Here is a 23,249-nt window from a genome sequence, read left to right on the forward strand (position 1 = left end):
CAAATTATGCTCTGACGCCTGACGGTACCGTCCGTTTGGGATCCAAGAGAAAAATGGACTTCCAGCGCAATGTAGGGATGGTCGGGTAAAATATATAGGATGAATACTAGAACCTTGAGACGCACAAGAGGCAGACAAAGGTACGATCTTCTACTAAGCTTCTTTTGGTATCATCGAAACTGTGCAGGCATTTAAAACATGAATCATCACAACCAAACCACCGCTGGCCTCCATTTTTAAATGCTTTCCATCAGTTCCGGTTTTGTGGGTGAGATATAGAGATCTGCACTGAATCTAGTCAATCACAGTAAAACGCCATATTATCTATCTAAATGTAACCATTGGCTGGTCTTGCGATCCATGAAGCAGGTACACATCGTCTGGGTCGTACATTGTGCAGTTTATTTGCATGATCGAATTATTTGGGTCATTCCGACATGTGCAGCGAGTCATTGTTGATACATTTAAACCCAAACACGCCTGTATAACCAAAGGCGGGCTCTGCAAATAGAATCGAACATGTTATCAGTGAGTTTCTCAGTAAGCCCATGTGTGCCAATCTCGTCCTAGAGTTACGGACTGAAGTCACGGCTTTAATTTTAGACAGGGATAGATTAAAGGGAAAGCACGTCTGTAACTACTGTTTGGTGCTAAGAGACAGATGTTGTTCGCTATAAATAAACATATCCCGTTGTCAAGACGTGCCATGGCGATTACACATTTTATGAGTCGTCATACGCCTGTTGTGACGCACTACTGTGGAATGTGAAACCCTAGAGCAGATCTTTTATTCTCATGAAGTCTGTTTTCTTTCCAGAGGTATGCCTGAACGTGACATGAAAGACGATATGTACAGTTGGGTATCTGCCAAGTATCTGCATGGACCGGCGCCAGCTGCAGTACCATGAAAAAGAGACGCCTGGCGGAACAAAACAACCGCGCTAGTATGCATCAGAGAATTAAGCGGAACTAGTACAGTAACTATGACATAGTCCATATGGCTAGTAAAAGAACTGAAACTAATCTGACAGAGCAGCTGTTGACAACAGATCTACAATCCACAAGCACAGATACCAATGCGTTATCGTTGATATAGGTTTTGCTGGTTTTCTGTTTGAATAAGACATCAAACAAGACATCAAATCGAGAAGAACGCCCACAATGGCTCGGCAGATAGAACTTCAGAGGAAGGGCCTTTCCAAGATCCCTTCTCACGTTCTGAGGGCTGGCAAAGACCTGAGAGAACTAAACATGAGGCAAAACCAGCTGTCTTTCCTGCCGGACGACTTTCGTAAACTGACAGGTTTGGTGAATGTTAAGTTATGGGACAATAAGTTCACAACTTCCCCGAGCAGCTTTTGGATCTCATAGAGTTAGAGGAGCTAGATATCGGGTGCAACGAGCTATTGGAAGTCCCAGAAAACATCGATGTATTACAAAAATTGAAAATGCTCCGGCTGTACAAAAACAAGCTGCAAAACCTTCCAGACACTTTTTGCAACTTACGCCAACTGGAAATGTTCTACCTTGGAGATAACGGGCTTTCGTCTCTCCCTCGTGACTTCGGCAAGCTGACGAACTTAGCCGATCTATGGTTCGGTAACAATCGTTTCGAAGATTTCCCAGAGCAAGTTCTCTGCCTCGTCAACCTCAAGATTCTCAATTTCAGTGGAAATAGTTTAAAGAAGATACCAGAGGACATCCACAAGTTGAACAAACTCGAGAACTTTTACCTGGATAAGAATGACCTGACGTCACTTCCGGAATCGATTTGTAGAATGACGTCATTGACCGTTCTCCATCTGCAAGATAACCGAATCACCGCGCTGCCAATGGGGTTTGGGAGCCTCGTCAACATCAGGAAACATGGTGATCTCCGACTCAAGAACAACCCCCTATGTCAGCCTCCGCTTGAAGTTTGCGCGGGAGGCATTGAATCCATTGCCGCGTACCAAGAGGAACTTGGGCGGTCAACAGCGACTGTGGTACCGCAGGTTAAGCTGACCCTGGTCGGGACACCTCTTTCGGGGAAAACTAGCCTCAGCAACGCCTTGATTCAGCAAGTGTCGGCACTTACCAAGGAAGAGGACCGCACACACGGGGTGCAGATCACACCGTGGTCGACAGGAGGCGATGTGAAATTGCTAGTGTACGACTTTGGAGGACATCCTGTCTATCACATGACCCACCAGTTATTCCTCACCAAGGGCAGTCTCCACATCCTCACGGTGGACCTCGCCAGCTACAGAAGAGAGTCCTTCCCTGCGTCTGTCGGCAAGTGGGTGGACATACTCCGCGCAAGGGTTCCTGGGACACACGTCCTTTTGGCGGGAACACACGTGGACCAGATAAGAGACGCAGAAGAAATGCGGATGAAATGTGAAGACATCGAAAACCAAATCGACCTAATGCAACAGAATTACGTGAAGGATCTTGACCGACAGATGAGAAAGATCAAGAAAGAGCTTCAATCCGCCCGAGAAGAAAGTTCAGATTCCAGCCAAAACGGCTATGCCAAACGTCTGACCGAACTAGAGGACTTAAAGTCCAAACCGCTGAAGTTCTCCCAAGTTTTCCCGCTCAGTTCGGCAGAGGGTCTTGAGGGAGTCGAAGCACTGCGAGCTGAAATCTTACGGGTTCTGGAAGACACGTCCGCCTTCCCAGACTTACGCCGCGTACTGCCGAAGACGTGGGCTGACCTGGAGACAAGACTCGAAAGTCTGAGAAAAGACGAGAGCCTGTCAGTTTCATGGTCAGCGTGTCGCATGCTTGCATCGGAGGTTGGTCTCACCTCGGAGAAAAGCATAGAAACCGCGGTAGGATACCTACACCGGAAGGGCGTCATCCTCCACTACAGCGAAAACGAGGCTCTCCGTGATCACGTGTTCCCAGATCCGGTTTCTATTGTGGAGATCTTCAAGGGTCTATTCCACTACGACACGGATTCGGTGTTCAGCGTCGACAACCCGCGGTTTGAAGACATGGTCAGCATGGAGCTGGACAGAGTCAAAACGTCCCTGCTTCAAAATGGCCTCCTGTCACGTGACGTCATCCACATGCTCCTCACCGACAGTCCCATGATGCTTCAGTCTGACCTCGTGATGGACCTGCTCCTGGAGTTCGGTCTTTGCTACCCTGTACCGACCAGTCCGTCCACAGACGCCATCTTTGGTACATGTAGGGGCCAACAATACCGGTTCCCTTCCTATCTACAGAATAACCCTCCGCAGACATACAGCAAAGTGTGGCCCGCACAAATACCAGAGCACCAGGATCAAATCGAACTAGGCCACACTCTGAAGGGGTTCTGCCCACCGGGACTGTTTGAACGTCTTTGCGTCCGAATCCATCCGCACGTGACCTTCAGACAGGACTGGAAAGATGGCGTCATGGCCTGCAAAGGCGACCTCCAGGTCATGGTCCAGAGAACCCTGCGTCGCACAGGGGACTCTGGGCACGAGAGCGCCCCCACGACACAGTTTTCCTCACGGTTTGACGTCATCAACCCCAATGACGAGATTGACGTCATCATGACGACAAGGGCGGACACCACCGACGTCAACCGGATGTGGAAGGTCATACTTCCGCTTCAAGGCGAGCTGGACAACCTCCTGAACGAGTGGCCAGGGCTGACCCATTCGGCATTTGTCACGTGTCCCCACTGCAGCAAGAACAACGCTGTTGGTGACAGGTGCGTTCACACCTCTTTTGTTGTCAAACTACGACTGCTTTATCAAAATCACTTAACACCCATCCCAACATCTGGAAAATAACGTGTTTGATTTAACCACAATGAAATAATACGCGGATGAAGTGTTATTGCCCTATATGGTAGTATTTTCAATATCTAAACATTCGTTGGCGTTGAAATGACCTTGACACAAAACATCACGGTTTGTTCCGTAGGTACCGTTTTCCCGGCCAGATCTTACAACAGCCGGCCCCTGAAGAAGACAGAATGGTGTGCCCGGGATCCGGAGGAACCGCCTTCTTCAGAACGTGTTTAGTCTCTCCTCTGAGAGCAGCGACTGAAGGCAAGGCATAACTTCTGTCAGCTGTACAATAGTGTTTGTTTTCTGTATTTAAGTTTAAAAACGTCTCATAGTGCACTGCAGAATCTAAAGAAATCACAGGAATACAGTACCTGGATGCACTGTATGCATTAAGAGCAAGACAACATATTTAGTAATCACCTGTGTGGCCAGAAGGCAAGGACTGTCGACACTTTTGATCCAACTAGGTTGCTAGCGCCCTCTTTTCAACAAAGTGTCAGATTTCTGAAAATAATCATCAGAATGTAATTAAAACAACACCATAAAGACTTAATTATGTCTCGAAATTTGATAAATTTACCCGAAACCTCGTAAAATTAATTGATTTCTCGAAAAATCCTAGTAGTGCGTTACAGGCGATGTCGTCTTTACGCTTACCAGGATGGCCGAGTGGTTAAGGCGTTGGACTTAAGTTCCAATGGACGTATGTCTTCGTGGGTTCGAACCCCACTCCTGGTAGACACCGATCCTATGTTAGGATTCCCTTTTTAAACCACATTTTATACTATACATGTTCCCTTTCTGTCTTGTAATACAACACTTTTCGCGTTATTTAAGTAAATAAAACCTTGACCTAATTTCTACAGCCGACACCAATGCGCAACCGACGATGGGACAAGCTGCTGGCTCTACCGTGAACAGCGCTGACGTTAAAGGCTTCTGCAACACGGTTATTCAGACTGGAAGTAACTGCATTATTAATATGACCCCTAACACCATAGGTGAGTAAATCATCCCTTTTCAGTTAATTTTGAGCCAAAATGGCATATCTGCATTTCATGTTTTTGAATCTGATGATATCCTACTTACTTTTACAACAGTATAATAGATGGTTTGCTTCATGAAATGTAATTTTGTGATATCTCAACAGAAAACGAAGATTCCGAGGTACAGCATATGACGGTGGAAGACGTTGAAGAGTTCCTGCAGTCCTTGAGACTTGACGAACACACGGAAACTTTCAGACAGAAGGGGGTTGACGGCGCCATGTTGGCTCGTATGGACGATCGCGCGCTAAGGACCATGGGAGTGAGAAATCCAGCGCACCGAAAAGTCATCCTTGAAGCCACTGCCGCACTTTGTGTAAAAACATCTTTTACAGTTGACACTAAGTGATAACTCTACATGACTTATTGCAGTTGCTTGCGTTTTATCAACTGTAAAATATCAATGTCAACATCGAAGTCACATTTGATGATATTTTCGTACTTAAACTCTATAGATATAGATCATGTGGATATGTGCGAGTATTTAAATGTACTATATAACATTATAAGGAATATATGTATATATAAATGTCTCTTAAGGAATTGTATGAAATGAAATGGATTTTCATGTACGTACTGCAGTACCGATGCAGTAGGATGAGTGGCGTTACAAAATCTAGGTGCCTTTTCTTGCCAAGCTGTTTTCTTTTAATGGTAACTAGAGCACAACACTATTTGCAGTTGGTGCTAGACGGATCTTAGTGTGAGCCGCTTTAGAGGGTTAAATAGAGCTAGGTACATCTGACTGCAGAAGTGGTATTGATTTTAAAAAAAACAGCAGAGGTTATCGTTGCAGGTCTTGTGTATCCCCAAAAAATAAATGTAGTGACAATCGTAACCGAGATGGCTCTGTCCCTACTACTGAAAGAAAGGAATGAATAACACAAAACGAAACAACGGCACACTTTCCACTTTGCCACATAGATCCAAGTATATACCCTACAATTATATCCCATACGCTTGAACGGTTTGCTATGAATTTATCGTGACCGACGTACTGTAAGTAATATATCCTGCGCGTCACGTCAGGGATGTTCCAAAATTGCCACTGGGAAGGAAGTATATAACATAATGTTCTAGTGTAATGGGTGTTTGAGATATCCTTGGAAAATACAGGTATTAATGGAAATTCCGGGGGGTAGGGTTGAGAGAACGCGGAAGCTCTTGTAATTCCTTTTCATGAAAATGGGATAAACACCGTTGATTTTCGACGCAAGTCGCCCACCTTTATATCACTTGATCCAAATGCGTCTATTCCTTATTGAGTGCAGATATAAGGTCTGATGTATACCCCAGATCTCGCTATCTGCCTGGCCCAGCTTCCCAGCCCGCGACCTTCGTTTCACCGTACATTGACACAGAAAAGGGTTCACTGTCGGACAGAGCCAGAGGCGGCACATGGCGAAGCCACAAGAGATATACTAGTAGATTCACCACGCACGGGGGGAAATCCCGGGTCTCTGTGTACATCCACATGTCATAAGTCGTGCTGAAGAAGACCTCTGGACCTGAGATAAGAGTGTTGATCACAGGAGACCGTTCAGGCGGCGGCGGCATTAAGGTAGGTACAGATGGGGGGCATGACCCAAACATTATGGCACTACTGTTCCCTGCACTATATAGTGTCAGTGCCTGCGTATAGCGTTTAGATTATGGGTGGGGGTATGTTTGGAGTATTTGAGGAGTTTGCGTAACTATTCTTTAAACAAATGTTATCCATTTAGAGACATTTAGGAAAATTATTTTACCTATTGTTCAACATTTCTGTTAACAGTCATTTTTTTAAAAAAAAACCGTTCGGTGATTTGTTTTAATGCTCGGCCCAATATCCCCATCTCCTTTGATTGTAAACGAATCGCCCCTTTTGATTTATCCTTGAGACGGATTCATTACTGTCTACGCCCATCCAATTTATTTTTAATTTATTCCCGGATGACAACGTTGTAATCTGAGAACTGATCCTGACAATATAAATTCTCGGTGTTAATATCCTGAAATTGCACTGTGGTTTCAATACCTTTATAAGATACGGGGGCGCTAAACCTTGTTTCTTCGCTAATAATCTATTAAATTCTCGTGGTTCACAGACATATTAGAGGATATTAGCTGCACAGTGAAGGCAGCCTCCCTGTAGGAAAGAGTAGAAATCGGTCAAATAGAGAGATAAATAACATGCCGAGGGAGCGGCAAAATGTTAGTAAAATGTACTCTCAAGCGGATCAACTCCCTCTCTATATGTTATCTCTCTATTTGATTTCTATTCTTTCCAGCCGTCTCCCGAAGCCTGGTAGAGGCTAGGAAGGTTGTACGTGCTCTGAACGCTATCGTGCTATCGTATTCAAATGTGAAAGCTTACCAATGTCAAGTACGACGATAACATATGCGGACGGCCTTCACATTTATCTACTACGCCTACACGGACTGGCGCCTGGAATGGAAACACCCGTGGGGCGTTCAGTTTCGAAAACCAATTTGCCAGACTTTTGTACAGTCATACGGGGCAGTATGACAATATAAAGAAACATGTACTATCGCGAAGTACGTGTATTAACGATACAGATAGTTATAAGATAGCCGATAGCGACACGCATCATGCATATGTGAGAGTTATGATATGATTGTTCCCCAGATATATGCTTATTCTCCAAACATTGTGATCAAAACGCATTGAATTTGGCACATTAAAAACTATAGTCTTGCTATAATGGTACTTTGCTTCATAGACTGAGGATTTTGATAAAGTATTTGCAGCGCAAACGTGTTAGTTGGTTGACTGAGATGGGCGTGGACAATGTCAACAGAGTGTCATGTTTGTTCGTGCCTTGAACTCTGACCGTTGACCTTTCATTCTTGAGTTAGTGTTTACCGGAGACGTTTCACCTTGGTCTGCACCTGCCGATCTCTATCTGGTAGTTCAAGACGTCCTGTCCACGGCACCAGCCGGTAAATACTCAGTTTTTACTCTCTTAATTTTTTTAACACGGCCAGGGCATTCGTGGTGTTCAATCGACTGGAAAAAAACACGCCTGCAGACAAACGTGCTTGAATGAAGGTCTGTCGACATATTGATCCGCATATGCATATGCGTGATGTGTACTTCCGAGAAATGTTGACAGACAGATCTAGAGGCGATAGGGAATAATAGTGCAAATAGTACATGTTTGACTGTGAATTCAGTTATGAAAGGTAAATTTCAGTGTAATATTTTAGATATTGTGATATTTAGATACCGTTGTTTTGGAGTAATTCGCTACAGTTTTATTTCTGTTCAAGGCCATTCACTGGCAAATGGTGTGTGTATCGTATGTGCGATGGCTGTATGACTATCATGTGTACGAGTATTGTACTAGTATTTATAATCACATCGAACACAAGGCTGTTATCGGTATATGATTCGGGGGCGTTAATTTCTTTGGTGTGTATATATTTGATGTCTGTGTGTAACCATGCCATCGTCTGCTCGCCGGTATCTTTGCGGTACTGGGAGTGTTACCCACCCGCCCAGGCCGATTAGGGCACTCCGGTGAACTTTTGCAATGTTGGTTTCAATGACACTTCGGTTCGGGACGACAGTATAGTCAGAAAGGTCAACTGGAGAGATAGACTGTCAGAAAAAGACCGGTAAAACACCCCTAAACATTGCTAGTTGGTGGGTACATCGTACATAGAACTATCACGCTTCTACTGTAAAGTTAAGTGTTTATATAGAAAACAAAAACAAGATTTCAAAATCTGACATACTAAATTTATGTCAGCCGAACTTCACTACACCGGAAATCTGTGATCAACCGCCCATCAAGCATAATGTGCACACAAGGACATGTCTGTGTAGGCGTAGTAATTGGCGCAAACAAGTTGACTATACACAACTGACAGTACCCACCTTTGACATTTGGGTTGGGCTCAAAACACAAGAAAGCTTCTCTTGGGTGCCTAAGGCTAATCACAGTGAACAAGCATCATAACAGGTGCCATATTTTCTAATTACATGAAAGTACTACTCTCCAAGCAGAGGTTTGGGTTTTGGCTTATTTCTGGCGTGTTTTTAGGCTTTTTATTGGGCTTTTTTTCACTGGATATGTATTTTTTACGCCAACCAGTGCAACAATGAAAGCTCAATAAAAAAGCCTAAAAACACGCCAAAAATAAACCAAAACCCAAACCTCTGCTTGGAGAGTATGAAAGCTTTCACCTCACACCTGTGGGAAATTTACGATTAAACTAAAAAGATATAGTTTAGTTGTAACTTTAGTGGCAACGTGCCAGGAGCTACATTTCAGACCTATATTGACTGCATAGGCATAGGCTATTACACATTGAAGCCATTTTCTCCTAGTATATCTGATGTAGACGTCCTGTCCATTGATAACCGTTCCGTTCTGCACATGCCCAGTCAACCATGTTCCAAAAACTGGGGCGTCGTTCCGTGCGCCACCATAGAGGCAGAATTAACATCAGATATTGGCACGAAAGTCCCCGGCGGCTTCTCCATTTCCTTTCTACAAGGTCGACCGTTAGGTCCGACTTCTATCTCAGTGGCGAGTTTGCCCCAGTTGCGGACCTGTGAAGTGACATAGTTTGTAGTTTTCCAGACAACCTCACATACCGGGGAGCCTGGGGAGCCGACCTCTGGATCGGACAAGGTCGCCCGCCCACCGCCGACACGTGTGCCCCGGTCCACCCGGTCGATATTAAACGGTTTGGCACATCATCATTCACCTGTTACGAGAGATAATACATGGATCTGAGGATTGAATCTGACATTGATAACTGAGAACAGCTTGATGTGAAGAAAATTGAGTTGTCAACGCTGAGGGAATATTTACGGAAGATTTTGAGTACGAGCTAGTACGGAAAATTGAAGTTCCCAAGAGATATTACATGCCGAAAATTCCACTTAACTGCAGTTCATAATTGCGACCAAGCGTACATACTCATCGTAAGAAAGAAAAAACTGCATGATTTGTCATCTCGACTTATATTAAGCATCCGACACTGACAGGGGCGGGGGCGTTCAGCACACATGTACTCTCCAAGCAGAGGTTTGGGTTTTGGCTTATTTTTGACGTGCTTTCTTTTTTGCACTGGTATATTTTTTACGTCAACCCTGCAACGTAAAGAAAAGATACCAGTGCAAAAAAGAAAGCCAGATAAAAAAGCCTATAAAAGTTAAAAGCACAAGCCAAAACCCAAACCTCTGCTTGGAGAGTACACACATGCACTGTTACATCCAGTTGTTTTTGATCCGTGACATCGGCCTGACTCTGACACCCTGCGCACTGCCAGTCAACACATCACGTCCTCACAACTAACCCTGTCCGAATTCCAATCACTCACAGCGGCGCGTAAGCTCTGCAAGGTCGGTCAACGACCTTTAGAACGAAGCAGACGACAGCTGAGCCCGGTAATTGTGAGGCAGACACTTCAGCTTAATGCTGGCTGAGTGTTCAGAAAAGTGTATTACCTCGGCGCGTAAAGCCATAGCCTCCAACAGACCTTCCTACGGGGGTACGGATCCTATAGAATTCGGTAAAAAAGGGGAAATAGTTGGCCAGGAGAGTCAGTCGGCGAGAGGGCTAAATGATCCACCTCTAACTGCGCGGCCAGTCAAACCCCAAGGTGGCCAAACTTCCCTAGCAAATATTCTCCTATATATAGCCAGCGTAGTTAGTAGAGGGGGTAGAGACTATAGTAAAGCCACGGGATAGAGGAGCCAATCTCTTCTTAGCTCCGATCGATGGCCTAGCAGGGCTGTACAAGGTTATAATTACTGCACAGAAGTATCATGTGGCACTGCGCAGAAGAGAGGCTTAAACTGAGAAAAGAACAGACCTGAGCCAACTTACAAATGTGCCCTATGTGGCAGAGACTGTCATTCTCATATATAGAACTGCTCAGCCATAGTCGAAGCTGTAGTAATCTCCAAGCAGATCATACGGTGGCAAGGCAGTATCCATTGGCCAGAGGAGAGTGTCTATGGATACTGTCTGGCTACTAAATACTGCTTGGCCGTCTGTCGCGGCCACCGAAAGATCTGTAGTGCTGTTAACAATTAAAATACGAAGTAGGTAATATACAGAAGTATCAACATTATATTATTCAAATATAGAATAAAGGGAATACACATTTATTATTGAAGATGAATAGATGATCAAATAAATGTGCATCAAGCACGTTTGCTTTAGTTTTCTTAAAGTACCGGTGGCGCAGCATCCCCACGTGTCGACTCACGGAGCTAAAGAAATCAAGCACTAGAAAGGTGACATTTGCAAAGCAAATGCATAATGCTTACCTTTGCATATGGTCTGCTCTGTAAATTCTTACTCAAACACATTCACATATATGGTGATAGGAGTCCAAATCCCTCCTACAAATGTACTATAAAATTGCAACACCCAACACCAGTTACCATGGTGACAGACGGTCTGGTTCAGGTCACCGACCAGGTCAGTGTTTGGAACGGAAGAGGGGACAGAGCAAAAACAATATTTTTTCCTTCGGTAAACATAATTACGTGAAGTTTTTGGTTTGGTCAAGGACAATTGTATAATGTCCTTGGTTTGGTAATAAAAAGCCCCTAGTTCAACGTCCGCACGGTCACCGGGCGTTGTCCTCAGATGACCGGACGGGGGATGCGTCACGTGACGCTGCGGCTGCCTCGTGGAGGAATCTCGGTCTATTGAAGGTTTGTTACCGCAGGCAATCGTTATCGATTTTTCCGAGAAAAAGCTGCGATACCACTGATCCATCAACATGGCTACATGTCCCACGGAAAGACTGTAATCACAGCTGATGTTGTTGTAATGCAGTTGCGTGTACTAGGGGAAGCTCACCACAGCTTTTACGCTTCAAAAGAGATTCAATGTCACTTCCCAAGTTCAAACAGACATTTGTCTTACGCTTGAGTGAAGCGACTTGTGCTTATGCATAGATATTTTAGGACTGTCTGGTTCTAAAGGGCAATACATACGCAACACGTGCCCTTATGAAATACTGTTATGATACTTGAATATGATCACATCACCATATATAACAGCACCGTAGAATGGAAACTTTAACTTGATTGGTCCTGTCTACCAGACGCTGACGCAAATGCACCCAGAGAGCAACCCTGGCATAGTCGGAACCGTGCCAGGCATGCCGCGACAACCGCTCACATCTAAGAGTTTTGTTCCATTTGTCTAAAAAGACAATCAAGCTTTCATTCGTCTCGCATGCACGTGCACAAGTCTTACCTACACTCTATAATATAATATAATATAATATAATAGCCATGATACAACACATAAGTCCCCCAATACTGTTTTTCCTCGTCCAAGATTATACGAGCTCGCCAAACGTCTAGATTTGTGGCCAACAAAGTTGAAAGGTATTTTTGATCGTAAAACAGTTCCCTGGTTCTACATCATTTGTCTTTCGTAGAAAAAAATAAATGCATCACTTTTTAATTTAATGTTGGAATTAGCCTACCAAAACAAAATTTCTCATAAAGATGTTTTATTGGGCCGCATCAGTCACTTTAAGAGCATGATTGATATCCGTGGACCTTGAAAACAGCCAGGCATGTGATGACATTTTACGCGGAATGTTTTATCACGATATTTTAGTATTCAGAAAGCGTCCCATGCGCCGGGTACGGACGTGCCGTATCACCGAGGTGTCAGCGGAGGACGTGTCCTCAGTTAACCTCACGTCCCGCATTCTCCACGGGCCCTGATTGGTTACATCGCCTGCTTTGGGCTATTCTACTTCACGCACGGAGGGAGGACAGGCGGAGACGTTTTACAGACATCTAACGTTATATTGTTTCAAGGATTCTCGATTCATATGTAATGATTAAAGCTCATTGATTGTGTTGAACACGTTCTGTTCTATTTGTTTTGTGTTCAACTTGTGCATCTCTAATAAAAAGCATTTCTTTCACATTTCCCGCAATTGCTTAATGTAGCCTTTTATACCTACAAGCTGACTCACACAATGGTATGCCGATTTGCTCCTTCATCTGTGCATAAAAGACAGAAGGTTCTCACCCCCTTCATTTTCTAAATGGACCCGCCCTCTCTTCACTCCACAGACTTGGTAGCGGCTCCCTGGATCCGATGTTCCAAAACAAGTTCAGCTCAGTGGCCTCTTGGAACAACAACAATTCCACCGTCAACAAGACGCCCTAGGCTCGTCCCGCCAAAGTCAACATGATGTGGTGTACTTGAACTTAACGTTATCTGTCTTTGTGTGGACTCCGGTATCGTCCAAGGTATGACATGAAGTTAGTTCTCTTTTTCTGTTCAACTACTAGTACTGAACTCATAAATCAGAGAGAAACTTGAAATGGCGGAGAAGCAACTACCAAAAGGAATGCGACAGCAAGTTCATCAAGTTCTTGTAAATCACACGAGAAGGCTGGTTTGGCATGTTGGCCGGTATGATAGGTTATACATAGCGTCTTTTATTGGGTTGCAAATGTTTACTGTGCTCAGGTACGTGTGTTTTTAATGATTCTCCAGGCTCAGTCTGAGAGAAACACGTCGGACGTTCAGACATATAAACTGCCGATCGCGTGTTGTACAGATATGAAATGACGGTTAAATCCTGTCAATTCAGTCTACCTAAGCAGAGCACGTCTTGTTATGTCTGCACGCGTATTTTGCAAAGCCGCGGGTCATGAAAGATTTTTCTAGAAAGAATGAAACACAGTCTAGCGCCGCCCGCGCGCCGGCGGCATTCGTGCGGCTGTGCCGAGCAGACTGAAGGCATTGTTTCCCTGCATTCACAGGCGCTACACGCGATGTTGTAGACCATAGAAGGGCAAGTACAAGCGAGGTACGTGTAATTATTCATGAAGGGCCGTGTTAGCCATGGTGTTAGCTGCTGATATCTGCTGCTATGTAATTCATCTTGGCTAACTCTATACCTCTGACCGACTCGCATTTCACTGCAATAAGGTTGTACATTGTTTCGATAATGCAAATTTTCCAGTGCATAGTTTACCAGGAGGGCAATCGTTGTTGCGTATCGTTGTTGCCGTTCTTCGGTAATCTCCTTGTTTTAATCGTTAGCTTTACCGTATTGTCACGTATTAACAGTTGGATAATGCACAACAATTGTGAAGGCTATTGATTGAGTCGACCTAAGGTTGACCTGACCTGCAGGAGCCCGCTATGTGGTGTATGTATAAACAACGGGATCTATGTCTGGAAGGGTCAAACCACCTAGGGATACGTAAGCGTTATTTTGATGTAGATCTATATCCATCTATCCATCCATCAATTCATCTATCTATCTAATCTGTCTAGACCTATGAGATGTGTGAAACATTGACGTGTGGATTTTTTGTGCGGAGTTCTTGGAAACCTTTGTTCAAACCTGAAAATTCAAAGAGAGATATAAACGGATCAAATAAACGTAATCATAGGGTAGCTGGATTTTTTTGTGCATGGTTCTTGGAAACCTTTGTTCAAACCTGAAAATGCAATTCAAAGAGAGATGTAAACGGATCAAATAAACGTAATCATAGGGTAGCTGGATTTTTTTGTGCATGGTTCTTGGAAACCTTTATTCAAACCTGAAAATGCACTTCAACTAGAGAGGTTACAGATCACATAAGCATAATCATAGGGTAACTATAGGATGATTATATAATGATTTATTTACGTTGTATAACATGATACCTCCCCTGAAACATCACACGATACGTCCCCCCTGTCACACGCACGCGCACAGAACGTTAACGTTACCTGTCTTGGCGTGACCCTAGGTTAACGTGCTGTAGGTCGCATCCGTACGTACGTACGTACACGTATTGACGCAGGCCTAACGAAGTGCGCCAGCCTGGGCATGCCGCTTCCGCCTTGAATATGTAGTTTGTAGCTCTGCCCCTGAATTTGTTCGCCTGTTTGCCGTCACTGGCGTTCAATCAAAGGGATACCGACGGTACGCAAGAATTGGTTCACTGTACATTGTAGCTAGCACCCAACGATGCATAGGGAACGTGATGTACAATATGTTAAATTCACAAAATTCTATTGATGCAGTGCTCGAAATGCTTTCCATCTGCCGATAACATTCCAAATTACCTGCACCACTTAGAATTTGTGAAGTGTGGATCAAAACTGTTCCACTGTCATTATTTCTCTTACAGTTCATACGTGGTGACAGTACAGCTATACAGCTAATGAAAATCCACATGCACCCACATTTGTATATATAAACCCAGTACATGGACCGGTGAAGGTTAAGTGCATGTAGACATCAGAAATACCCGCACAGTTCCAATTTTAAACCTGCACTAACCTTCATACGCAGGTGGTGTTTCAAGCCCTGTGATTACTAGTAATTGATGCGGATATAACGCAGCAGGGCTGTTACAGACATGGTTATACCTGAGGATGTATATTAGTAACTCTAGATCTGTTTTATATTTCAGAGAAGGAAAGGTTGTCAAGCATATTTGTATTACATCACGTATTACTTTGCAAGACTGCACGCTTCATGTTGACAATAATGAGCTACACCGTACATAGCTGCAAGCAATGCACGTACAAAGCTTTACCAGAAAAATCTACTTCAAACCAGTCAACGAGGGCGTCTGTTTATATCTTGATAAGGAATATATACCACTCCTAAGGACCCACTGTGTACACAAGAACACACTTGTTGTAGTTCTTCCTAGCTAAAGGACTCGTTCTTAAGGACTTGTCCTTTAACAGTGTTTTAGTTTGCCTGCGGCGTAACGTAACAAATCGTTACTCTACGTGAACGTGTGGCCACGTACGTTCTAGACACTTGAACGTTAGACTTGGCAGTGAGATTGCATCAATAATACATCGATCGGTCAAACCAGAACGTCAGTCACAATCAAGGTAAGGTTCCGCCCATGCCCAAACACAAAAGGTAATGTTGAAATGGAAATAAATGGTTGTGCTTAAGCAGCATGTTTGTGCCCACGCCGTGTTTTTACAAGCGTGCATGACTAAGCACCCCGAACGCAGGTAAAGCCCAGGTGGGGAGGGGTGCTTCAGGTAAACAGAAGCGGGCCAAAAATTGTGTGTCAAAATACATCTTATTGCAATTGTAGATCGATGTTTAATTGGTAGGGATAGAAAATAACTGTACGTGTATTTTTATCTGACGTTCACATATCGTCATGCACATGTGATTTTAAGAAGTCATGTTGTTTTAGTGGTTGGCGAGAACCCGGCGTACTGTGCTGAACTTTCATTATGGTTCACACTCGGCTTCTCAGGCGTCTTCTGAAAAAGATTGCGAATCCATCATAACACACGGCTTTTAATACTAAGGTTAAAGTGTAGAAGCTCTCAGACGGTATCCACCATCTTTCTTTAGCTACTGACGAGGTCAGTCACGTGATATTTGAGATTGGGAATCCTTGAAAATTAATTCCACTCGAATTAAATCCAGATATGCCCCAATATGTCGTCATCTCTTCTCTAGAACAACCCCTCTCACTCCAACAATTTAGAAACTGTTGGGATCTCTGGTTAAAACATAACCTTTAAGTTCTTCGCAGAGATAATTAGGAGAGTAATCACAGTTCAATGCCCGCACGGTCAACTCAACCTGGCTCATGTCGCTGTCCTTGGCTTGTCTGATATGGTGCATTTACAACTAGGTCGATTGGCTCTCAGTCGTGTGTTTTTCTCAGGAAGTTTAAAAACACTTGATACGCTTGTGTTTATAGTTGTCACTTCCAAGGTTATTTTGCTGCGACACCTTGGAGTGGGGGGGGGCGTGATATCACACAGATGGTGAGACTTTAACGTATGTAGCGAAGGTCACAGGGGGCGTGGCTTTTTTCTCATGATTTAAAAACACTTGATAACATGCTGTTTATACTGATCACTTCCAAGGTTAGATGCTGGTTTATGTGTAACACTAAGTGGGGAGGGTGAGTTTACTGATGTCACACAGATGTTAAGACTTCAACTTGCGTAACCAAGGTCAGCTGGGGGCGTGGTTATACCTGGCCTGCTCGCCCGAGCCTGCATGCCTCAGATGACACCTGAGCGCTCCAAGGCAAGGGTACGGGCTAAAATTAGCTGTGTTCGAGGCAAAGCTCCGCAGTTAAGTTGGCAAGCTCCGGCTTCTAAGTGTCACCATCCTGTTTTGATCTTTCGAGGTGACTTTCTCGGTAAGTCTTACCTTGTTATCGTCTGTTCCGTGATAAGTTTGTTGTGTTCAGTTCAACATTTTGGCTCAGCGCACGCTTTGCCGCTTTGTGTGCTGTTGCCTTGGGTTCCATTAAGGACAATATGTGTACGTGACTACCAGACATGTTTATATAAGTGTGAAATATCTATCTCATAATCGTGACCGACTGAGTAGCTAGGTGACTGCCTATCGGAGAGCCCGGTCGTTATTAGAAATTTACGATTACGGGTTGGAAACTAGGCCAAGGCTACCCAAACTGTTCTGTCAGACGCGGACATATGTGTGTATGCAAATCTGTCTGGTGTTTATTTCTTCGTTCTAGGGCCTTCTAGTGATTATACCTGTGTAGTGCTAATGGAAATTATAAGTGCAGGGATGGGGCACGTTCTTGTTAAGGGTTTATAGTCGCTCTATAAATAGGGACTGGTATAGCCTTGGCCCCGGCCCCAAGAAGCGCTAACCTTAAGCAGTGAACCGTTTCCTTCGTGGCGGTATCGTTGAAAATTTGCCTTGGACTTTTAACCTGCATCCTGATTGTGAAACTATCTAGCTTGTGTTTATTTCAATGTTTCTACTTGTCCCTCGGTAGTGAAGGGAGACATTGTGGGAGCCGTTTTTGTCCGTATTCTCGTCTTTTTTTGTCGACATGGTTGGAGATTTAGTTCAAGGCTGTTGGATGTAGGACAGAACAGGTTGTCTGGCACGTTACTGGAGCACGCGAGTAGATCTTCAGTACAAAACGTGACACTATTAAAGTACAGCACGTTTAACATACGTGTGCACGCAACATGCACGACGGACACAGTCTAGAATTATCTGCAGTTCAATTTGCAGACAAAGAACCATTGATTAGGGGCTTTTTAGGACCATAAATGGTTGTTCTCTGGGAGTTCCCTCGGTACACGGAGGTCTGTTAAGTGGATTGGAGATAAAGCATGTCGGAGTGACGCTCTGACAGTTCGTAACGGCCGCTAACAAGAGGGGCTTAGTCATGTTCAACACACGCCTTTGCCACAGTACATACACAGTTAGGAACATAATTATGACACCTGTGTGTCACGGTCTTTCTAAAGGTCTAGTCCTGTCCATTGTTCTGAAAATGTATCAGGTTGCCGGTTTAAATGAATCTTTAATTCAGTCAAGTTGCTTTTTGTCTTTTTTGTCAACCTTTGTCAGAATATTATGGTTTTCATAAGGTCAACATAAAACATGCATTGTCGCGTTGATTTGAATAGATGTACCTGTTACCCTCTCGTATGTAATAGATGCATTGTGTATTGTTTCTAACCAGAGCTAAAAGGCCGTAATGCTCGAGGTTTTTTTTCCTGGCTTACGAGCCGCCATCCTTCACCTAATTTACGTGCTAGTACAGTCAAACACGTACGTACCTGGTCTTAAGACCGTTAGGGGCTGTTCCATTAACCTTAGGGAAGAGGTAGTGTGAAAAGATGTTTGAATGTCTGCATGTGTTATATCATTTTTGTTATACGACGTCCAGAGCGGGCATCTTGAGAACACCATAATTGAGGCATATTTTCCCATGCTAGCCATATGAATTGCCTAACATATCTTTGTATTTCGTTTTGGCTATACCTTCGTATTTCTCCATACATTTATCATGAATATATTGATAATGGGGCAAGTACACTGTTTCATCCGACAGGGACAACCGAAGAAGCGCCCCAACGACCTTTTTGGCCCATTTCATTTCGTTGACGGGGGTGTCATTTATCAATCATCCATTCATAAACCACCTGAATCTAAAAACACCGTGTAACTTAGTATTAGGCGTAGAAATAGATGTTGACAAACATTATATCGGATGTCGGTTCCAAAATCCTTGGCAGCAGATACTTAAAAATGGTAGGAAAGTGTTAAAAACGGTAGGAAAGTGACAGGCCGCCATACCCTCAGGTTAGAATGGACCAGCCCTTTCGGAACCACGGCTGATCAGAGGGTAGTGTTGTTCGTCTGGGTTTCCAATATTCAGGATGGTCTTACACGTGAACCTGAAGGCCGGGACAAAAGTGAGTCGGACGAATATTTTCCGTGTGTATGTGTGTGACACTTTGAATATTTATTCTTCGTCTTCCCGCTCATTTTTCATGTTGTGCATTTTTCTTTTTTTAGAAAGCCTCCAGTCACATATACTTATAATTTTTTGTAAAGATTGTACATTACGTGTGGTCATATTCGAAGCTGTAATATAGGTAACACATTTCCCCTATCATTTTGTCATTCACCTTGATTGATTTGACAGAAAAGTGTGCATTTTAATCCCCACCTCTCTTCTTTGATATACGTATATATATATATATACTCCTCTTTGATATATATATGAGAAATAATAATAATCACCAGACTTGATTACACCTCTGCGAAGACGTTACGTAAGTTCCGAGAAACGCCGCCTTTTACCACGAAACGTGATGACGTTGTTTCCTTCCATCAGACAGCAGCACCCGGCGCGCGCGTTAGAGAATCCCTCTGGACCTGTCTCCTTTGAATTTATGTAATCTGCCATCTAAAAGCCTCAGTGATCATGCTGCTAGCGTAGGCGCCTTCTATCTATACCGTCGTTCCAGGAAACGCCCCCAAATTCCAAGAAAAGTCCACGTAGGGACAGATCGTAAAATATATTTTACCTTGGAGGCTAAAGTTGGCAAAACGTCTGCATAAATCTAGTATATTACCTGCGTGTAAGTGCTTTTAACAGTTTCAATCGTAGCCAACGGCGCAGTAGTACGAAGGCCCATAACGACACAATAGGATCTAGGAGAGCAGAACATTTTCCAAACCGGTGGCAAACGAGAAAAGCACAATGTCGTGTTCGTCTTCCCTTCAACTACACTTTTTCCGCTATAATCTTCTTTCGTCTTTAGAAGGCAAAAATCTATTTGATTTTGTAATGCTGTTTTCAATGTACACATGATAATCATGAAATGCTTACCCTGTTTTTCAGACCACGACGATGCGACCTTACACCAAGCCTCTAGATGGCGGCTGGGGCTGGGCGGTGGTACTATCAGTTTTCGTCATCTGCGCATGCACCATAGGAGTGACACGGTCGTTCGGCGTGTTCTTCATCGAGTTCACCTCGCAGTTCAACCAACCAGCAACTGCCACGTCATGGGTCATCTCCGTTGCTATGGCAATCACGTTTGGAGGAGGTGGGGAGAATTTGAAATGTCTCTTTGAGATAAACTTTTGGTGGTTCAAAATTTGCTGGGTAACGTTCGTCATCAAAAGAAAAGCAAGACAAAGGCTGTTAAGAGGACTATATAATGGAATCAGGTGCACATAAACACCCATTGATATAAAAGTAAATGTTGATTTTTGTTCTTGTAACAATATCTTCCAGCGTTTTTCGGCGGGATGTTTGGCACGATGTTTGGCTTCAGACCTGTGGCGATGGTGGGCGGAGTCTTGGCGGCGGCCGGGTGCATTCTGACGTCATTCGCGGGCAGTATAGTCCACCTGTACCTCACCACAGGGGTGCTCACTGGTGAGTTGTGGAGCTGGGTAACGTTTCTCTTGAGACATTGTTTCAGATTACGGTGAACGATTTACCGATCAGAACCTACGTTGTTCGTATCTAACATGTACATCAAGCGTTTTAGAAAACGAGACCTAGCATCTGAAATCTGTTCTGTAGTACTTTGTCTTCCCTATTGCAGGCTGGAGTGGTATTGAAACGCCTCGAACCTCACTACGAAGGAAGCAGTGTCTATAATGATCATTGCTCCATTGCACGTCATCATATAGTGTAGATGGTGTTTTTGCTCTGTTAACCTCACTGATAAAACCGCTGTGCCCTTCCCAGGTTTCGGTTCGTCATTGGCCTTCATTCCGAGCATGAGCATGGTGGGGAAATACTTCGACAAGAAGCGAGCCATCGCTAACGGCATCGCCTTCTCGGGCGCCAGCGTGGGCAACATCGTGTTCCCCCTGGTCTTCACGTACCTGATCGAGGAGTACGGGTGGAGAGGGTCGTTCCTGATCGCTGCCGGAGTCATGCTGAACATCACAGCCTTCGCGGCCTTGTTGAGGCCGATCCAGCTGCCTATGCCGACACCAGGACCCGACGCACAAGCTCCGACGAACCCCAAGGCACCGTTTCGCAACGGCGAGCAGAGAGACTTGCCCCGGGACGATTCTGAGATGGCATCACACGCAGGCGCCGGTCCCACCGACGAGATGAAAGTTGCAATCGTGTCGAATGGGAAATCAGCAACGCCAACTCCCAGAAGTCCGGGGAAGATGATTCTGGCTCAGTGGAAGTCACTCTTGGCCTACATTCCATTCGTGTGTCTGACAATTTCCGTGTTCCTTCTCGGGTTCGGCTTCTTCATTCCCTTCGTGCACATGGCCCCACGGGCAAGGTATCTCGGGATCGAGCAGTACGAGGCGGCGTTCCTGATCTCTATGATCTCTATAGGAGACCTGGTGGGCAGGCTAGCGTCGGGGTTTCTCCCCACGTCACGCAGATTCCGCCGCCTCCATTGGTACATCCTGTGCATGTTGGCGATGGGCACTTCGTCTCTCTTGTCACCGCTGGCAAGTGGGTACGCAACGTTAGCCACGTACTCCATCTTCTATGGACTACTGGGAGGTGCGTGCATGTCCATATCACTCACAGTCCTGGCGGAGTTGGTTGGTCCTGCAAGGCTTTCCAACGCCATGGGGCTGATGACACTGCTGATGAGCGTGGCGATTCTAGCAGGACCCCCTGTCGCTGGTATGGACGTCATTTTCCACCTTTACATAACCAAGCAGCGACCGTCTTAGAATTTCAAAATATGAAAAAGAGTCCTAGGGAAGCACGATTGACAAATGTTATGTTTTTCTTTCTCCCTTTATATATATAATGGTACAGACACTGAGATGTAACTACCAAATATTCTGTACAACACAACACAACACAACACAGAACGACACAACCATGCATACCATGTTTCAATCAATTAATGTGTAATATGCTACTCTATTCCACAGGAGCACTGTTCGATGCCACTAAAACATACACCCTGTCGTTCATCGTGGCCGGATGCGCTCCCGTCCTGGGAGGACTGATAGTCGCCATCTTGCTGTGCCTTGGGGACGAGAACGTTCGCCGAGTGTCTGGGAGGGAGAGCTCTCCAACCGGTCCCGCCAACGGAGCCCGGCCCAGCGTCGTCAAGTCAGACGACAAGGAAGTTCTCAAGCCGTTTGTCATCGAAACATCAGTGTAATATGTGGTTGTGGAGCTTGCTATCGATGTTTATCAGCAATGCCTTGTCTGACAAGGACAGTAGACGTTTGTTTCAAGGGGAAAGTATCAGAATCTGTGAAATTCTTGGCTTGGAGCCCGCTGAACAGTGCAAACATCTACCGGGAAAGGTGGAATCGCGATCATGTGTTTGTGTGCGTATGGGGGGGGGGTCTTTTTGAAATGACTGTTGTACAATGTGCGAGGAAAGTTGCAATTGTGTCATGGTATGTAACGGGCCTTTTAGAACTACATTTTCCAGGAGCTGAAAGAGATAATAACGTCGTTACAGTCAACGTCATTTCTATTCGACAGAGTTTTTTTAGCGTTTTTAGACATAACTGATACCCCTCCCCCCCACCTCGTCACATGCAGTGACTTAAGTGCGTTAAGCTTAAGGTATACCAATATTTTTACTCCAGTAAAAGTATCTCTATGTATGTACCTTCATGGCAACTGCTGTGAGAAAAGAGCAATCCATATACACACGTGTAAAGAAATCTCACTCACGCACACTTGCAATATGCTGTTGATATTGTTGTATTATATTTGTTGCTGATTAGTTATTTAGGTGGAGGCTTAAGTCTAACGTCAATAATATAACACGAAGCAATAGTTAATGTGCAAGCAACTGCGATAACATTTTCGAATATTCGTTTTAGTTAGTCATCTCTACTTTTATTGTGCAAATATTTTGTGTCTTTTCGTCGTCACAAACATTCAGTCTGTTGCAAAAATAGTGTAAGGTTATATCTTTTCGAAATATTCGTCAAAATCTTGTTCAATTCGGTATTGTGAGCATTATAGGCCTGTACCAGGTCCGCTGCTTATTGTTTGCTGGACGGAGGTTAAAAATGTAACAATGTACCAAGTACAACTAACATAAACTTCTATCCAGGAAAGTCTGAACCTAAATGACTATGTCGTCATTGCGTTTTCATCTTAAGTACCTGTATACGTATATAATGTGGGAGGTTGGCGGGTCGACCTTTCTGTTATACTAAGGAGGTTAAT

At 44.4% G+C, this 23,249-nt stretch overlaps 2 protein-coding genes and 1 non-coding gene across 5 annotated transcripts; all 3 read left to right on the forward strand.

Moving 5' to 3' along the window:
• The first annotated feature begins 1,242 nt into the window (after positions 1 to 1,242).
• Positions 1,243 to 5,644, forward strand: LOC109466190 (malignant fibrous histiocytoma-amplified sequence 1 homolog). Its single transcript, XM_019763857.1, has 4 exons — positions 1,243 to 3,691; positions 3,907 to 4,034; positions 4,640 to 4,774; positions 4,924 to 5,644. The coding sequence occupies exons 1-4, from the start codon at positions 1,449 to 1,451 to the stop codon at positions 5,166 to 5,168; spliced, it is 2,751 nt and encodes a 916-aa protein (XP_019619416.1). The 5' UTR covers positions 1,243 to 1,448; the 3' UTR covers positions 5,169 to 5,644.
• Trnal-uaa lies at positions 4,429 to 4,511 on the forward strand. Its single transcript has one exon. It is a non-coding gene; the product is annotated as a tRNA-Leu (tRNA).
• A 2,018-nt stretch (positions 5,645 to 7,662) lies between the features above and the next one.
• On the forward strand, positions 7,663 to 23,144 carry LOC109466155 (monocarboxylate transporter 13-like). 3 transcript variants are annotated; one of them, XM_019763808.1, is made up of 6 exons: positions 7,663 to 7,762; positions 12,894 to 13,073; positions 19,950 to 20,157; positions 20,349 to 20,492; positions 20,811 to 21,725; positions 21,983 to 23,144. In XM_019763808.1, the coding sequence occupies exons 3-6, from the start codon at positions 19,959 to 19,961 to the stop codon at positions 22,216 to 22,218; spliced, it is 1,494 nt and encodes a 497-aa protein (XP_019619367.1). In that variant the 5' UTR covers positions 7,663 to 7,762; positions 12,894 to 13,073; positions 19,950 to 19,958; the 3' UTR covers positions 22,219 to 23,144. The 3 variants fall into 3 exon arrangements, with proteins under 3 accessions (XP_019619367.1, XP_019619368.1, XP_019619369.1); XM_019763809.1 differs by lacking the exons at positions 7,663 to 7,762; positions 12,894 to 13,073 and adding an exon at positions 15,531 to 15,678; XM_019763810.1 differs by lacking the exons at positions 7,663 to 7,762; positions 12,894 to 13,073 and adding an exon at positions 16,847 to 16,967.
• The last annotated feature ends 105 nt before the right edge of the window (positions 23,145 to 23,249 follow it).

Source organism: Branchiostoma belcheri, unplaced genomic scaffold (genome assembly GCF_001625305.1).
Source record: "Branchiostoma belcheri isolate BF01 breed outbred unplaced genomic scaffold, Haploidv18h27 scaffold16, whole genome shotgun sequence".
NCBI classification, from domain to species: domain Eukaryota; kingdom Metazoa; phylum Chordata; class Leptocardii; order Amphioxiformes; family Branchiostomatidae; genus Branchiostoma; species Branchiostoma belcheri.

Excerpts from the sequence above, each read along its gene's own strand:
- LOC109466190 (XM_019763857.1), top strand. The coding sequence starts at position 1,449 with ATGCTCCGGCTGTACAAAAACAAGCTGCAAAACCTTCCAGACACTTTT. Across the intron at positions 3,692-3,906 it reads AACAACGCTGTTGGTGACAG|GTACCGTTTTCCCGGCCAGA; the intron begins GTGCGTTCACAC and ends TTTGTTCCGTAG. Across the intron at positions 4,775-4,923 it reads TATGACCCCTAACACCATAG|AAAACGAAGATTCCGAGGTA; the intron begins GTGAGTAAATCA and ends ATATCTCAACAG.
- LOC109466155 (XM_019763808.1), top strand. The coding sequence starts at position 19,959 with ATGCGACCTTACACCAAGCCTCTAGATGGCGGCTGGGGCTGGGCGGTG. Across the intron at positions 20,158-20,348 it reads GGCAATCACGTTTGGAGGAG|CGTTTTTCGGCGGGATGTTT; the intron begins GTGGGGAGAATT and ends AATATCTTCCAG. Across the intron at positions 21,726-21,982 it reads AGCAGGACCCCCTGTCGCTG|GAGCACTGTTCGATGCCACT; the intron begins GTATGGACGTCA and ends TCTATTCCACAG.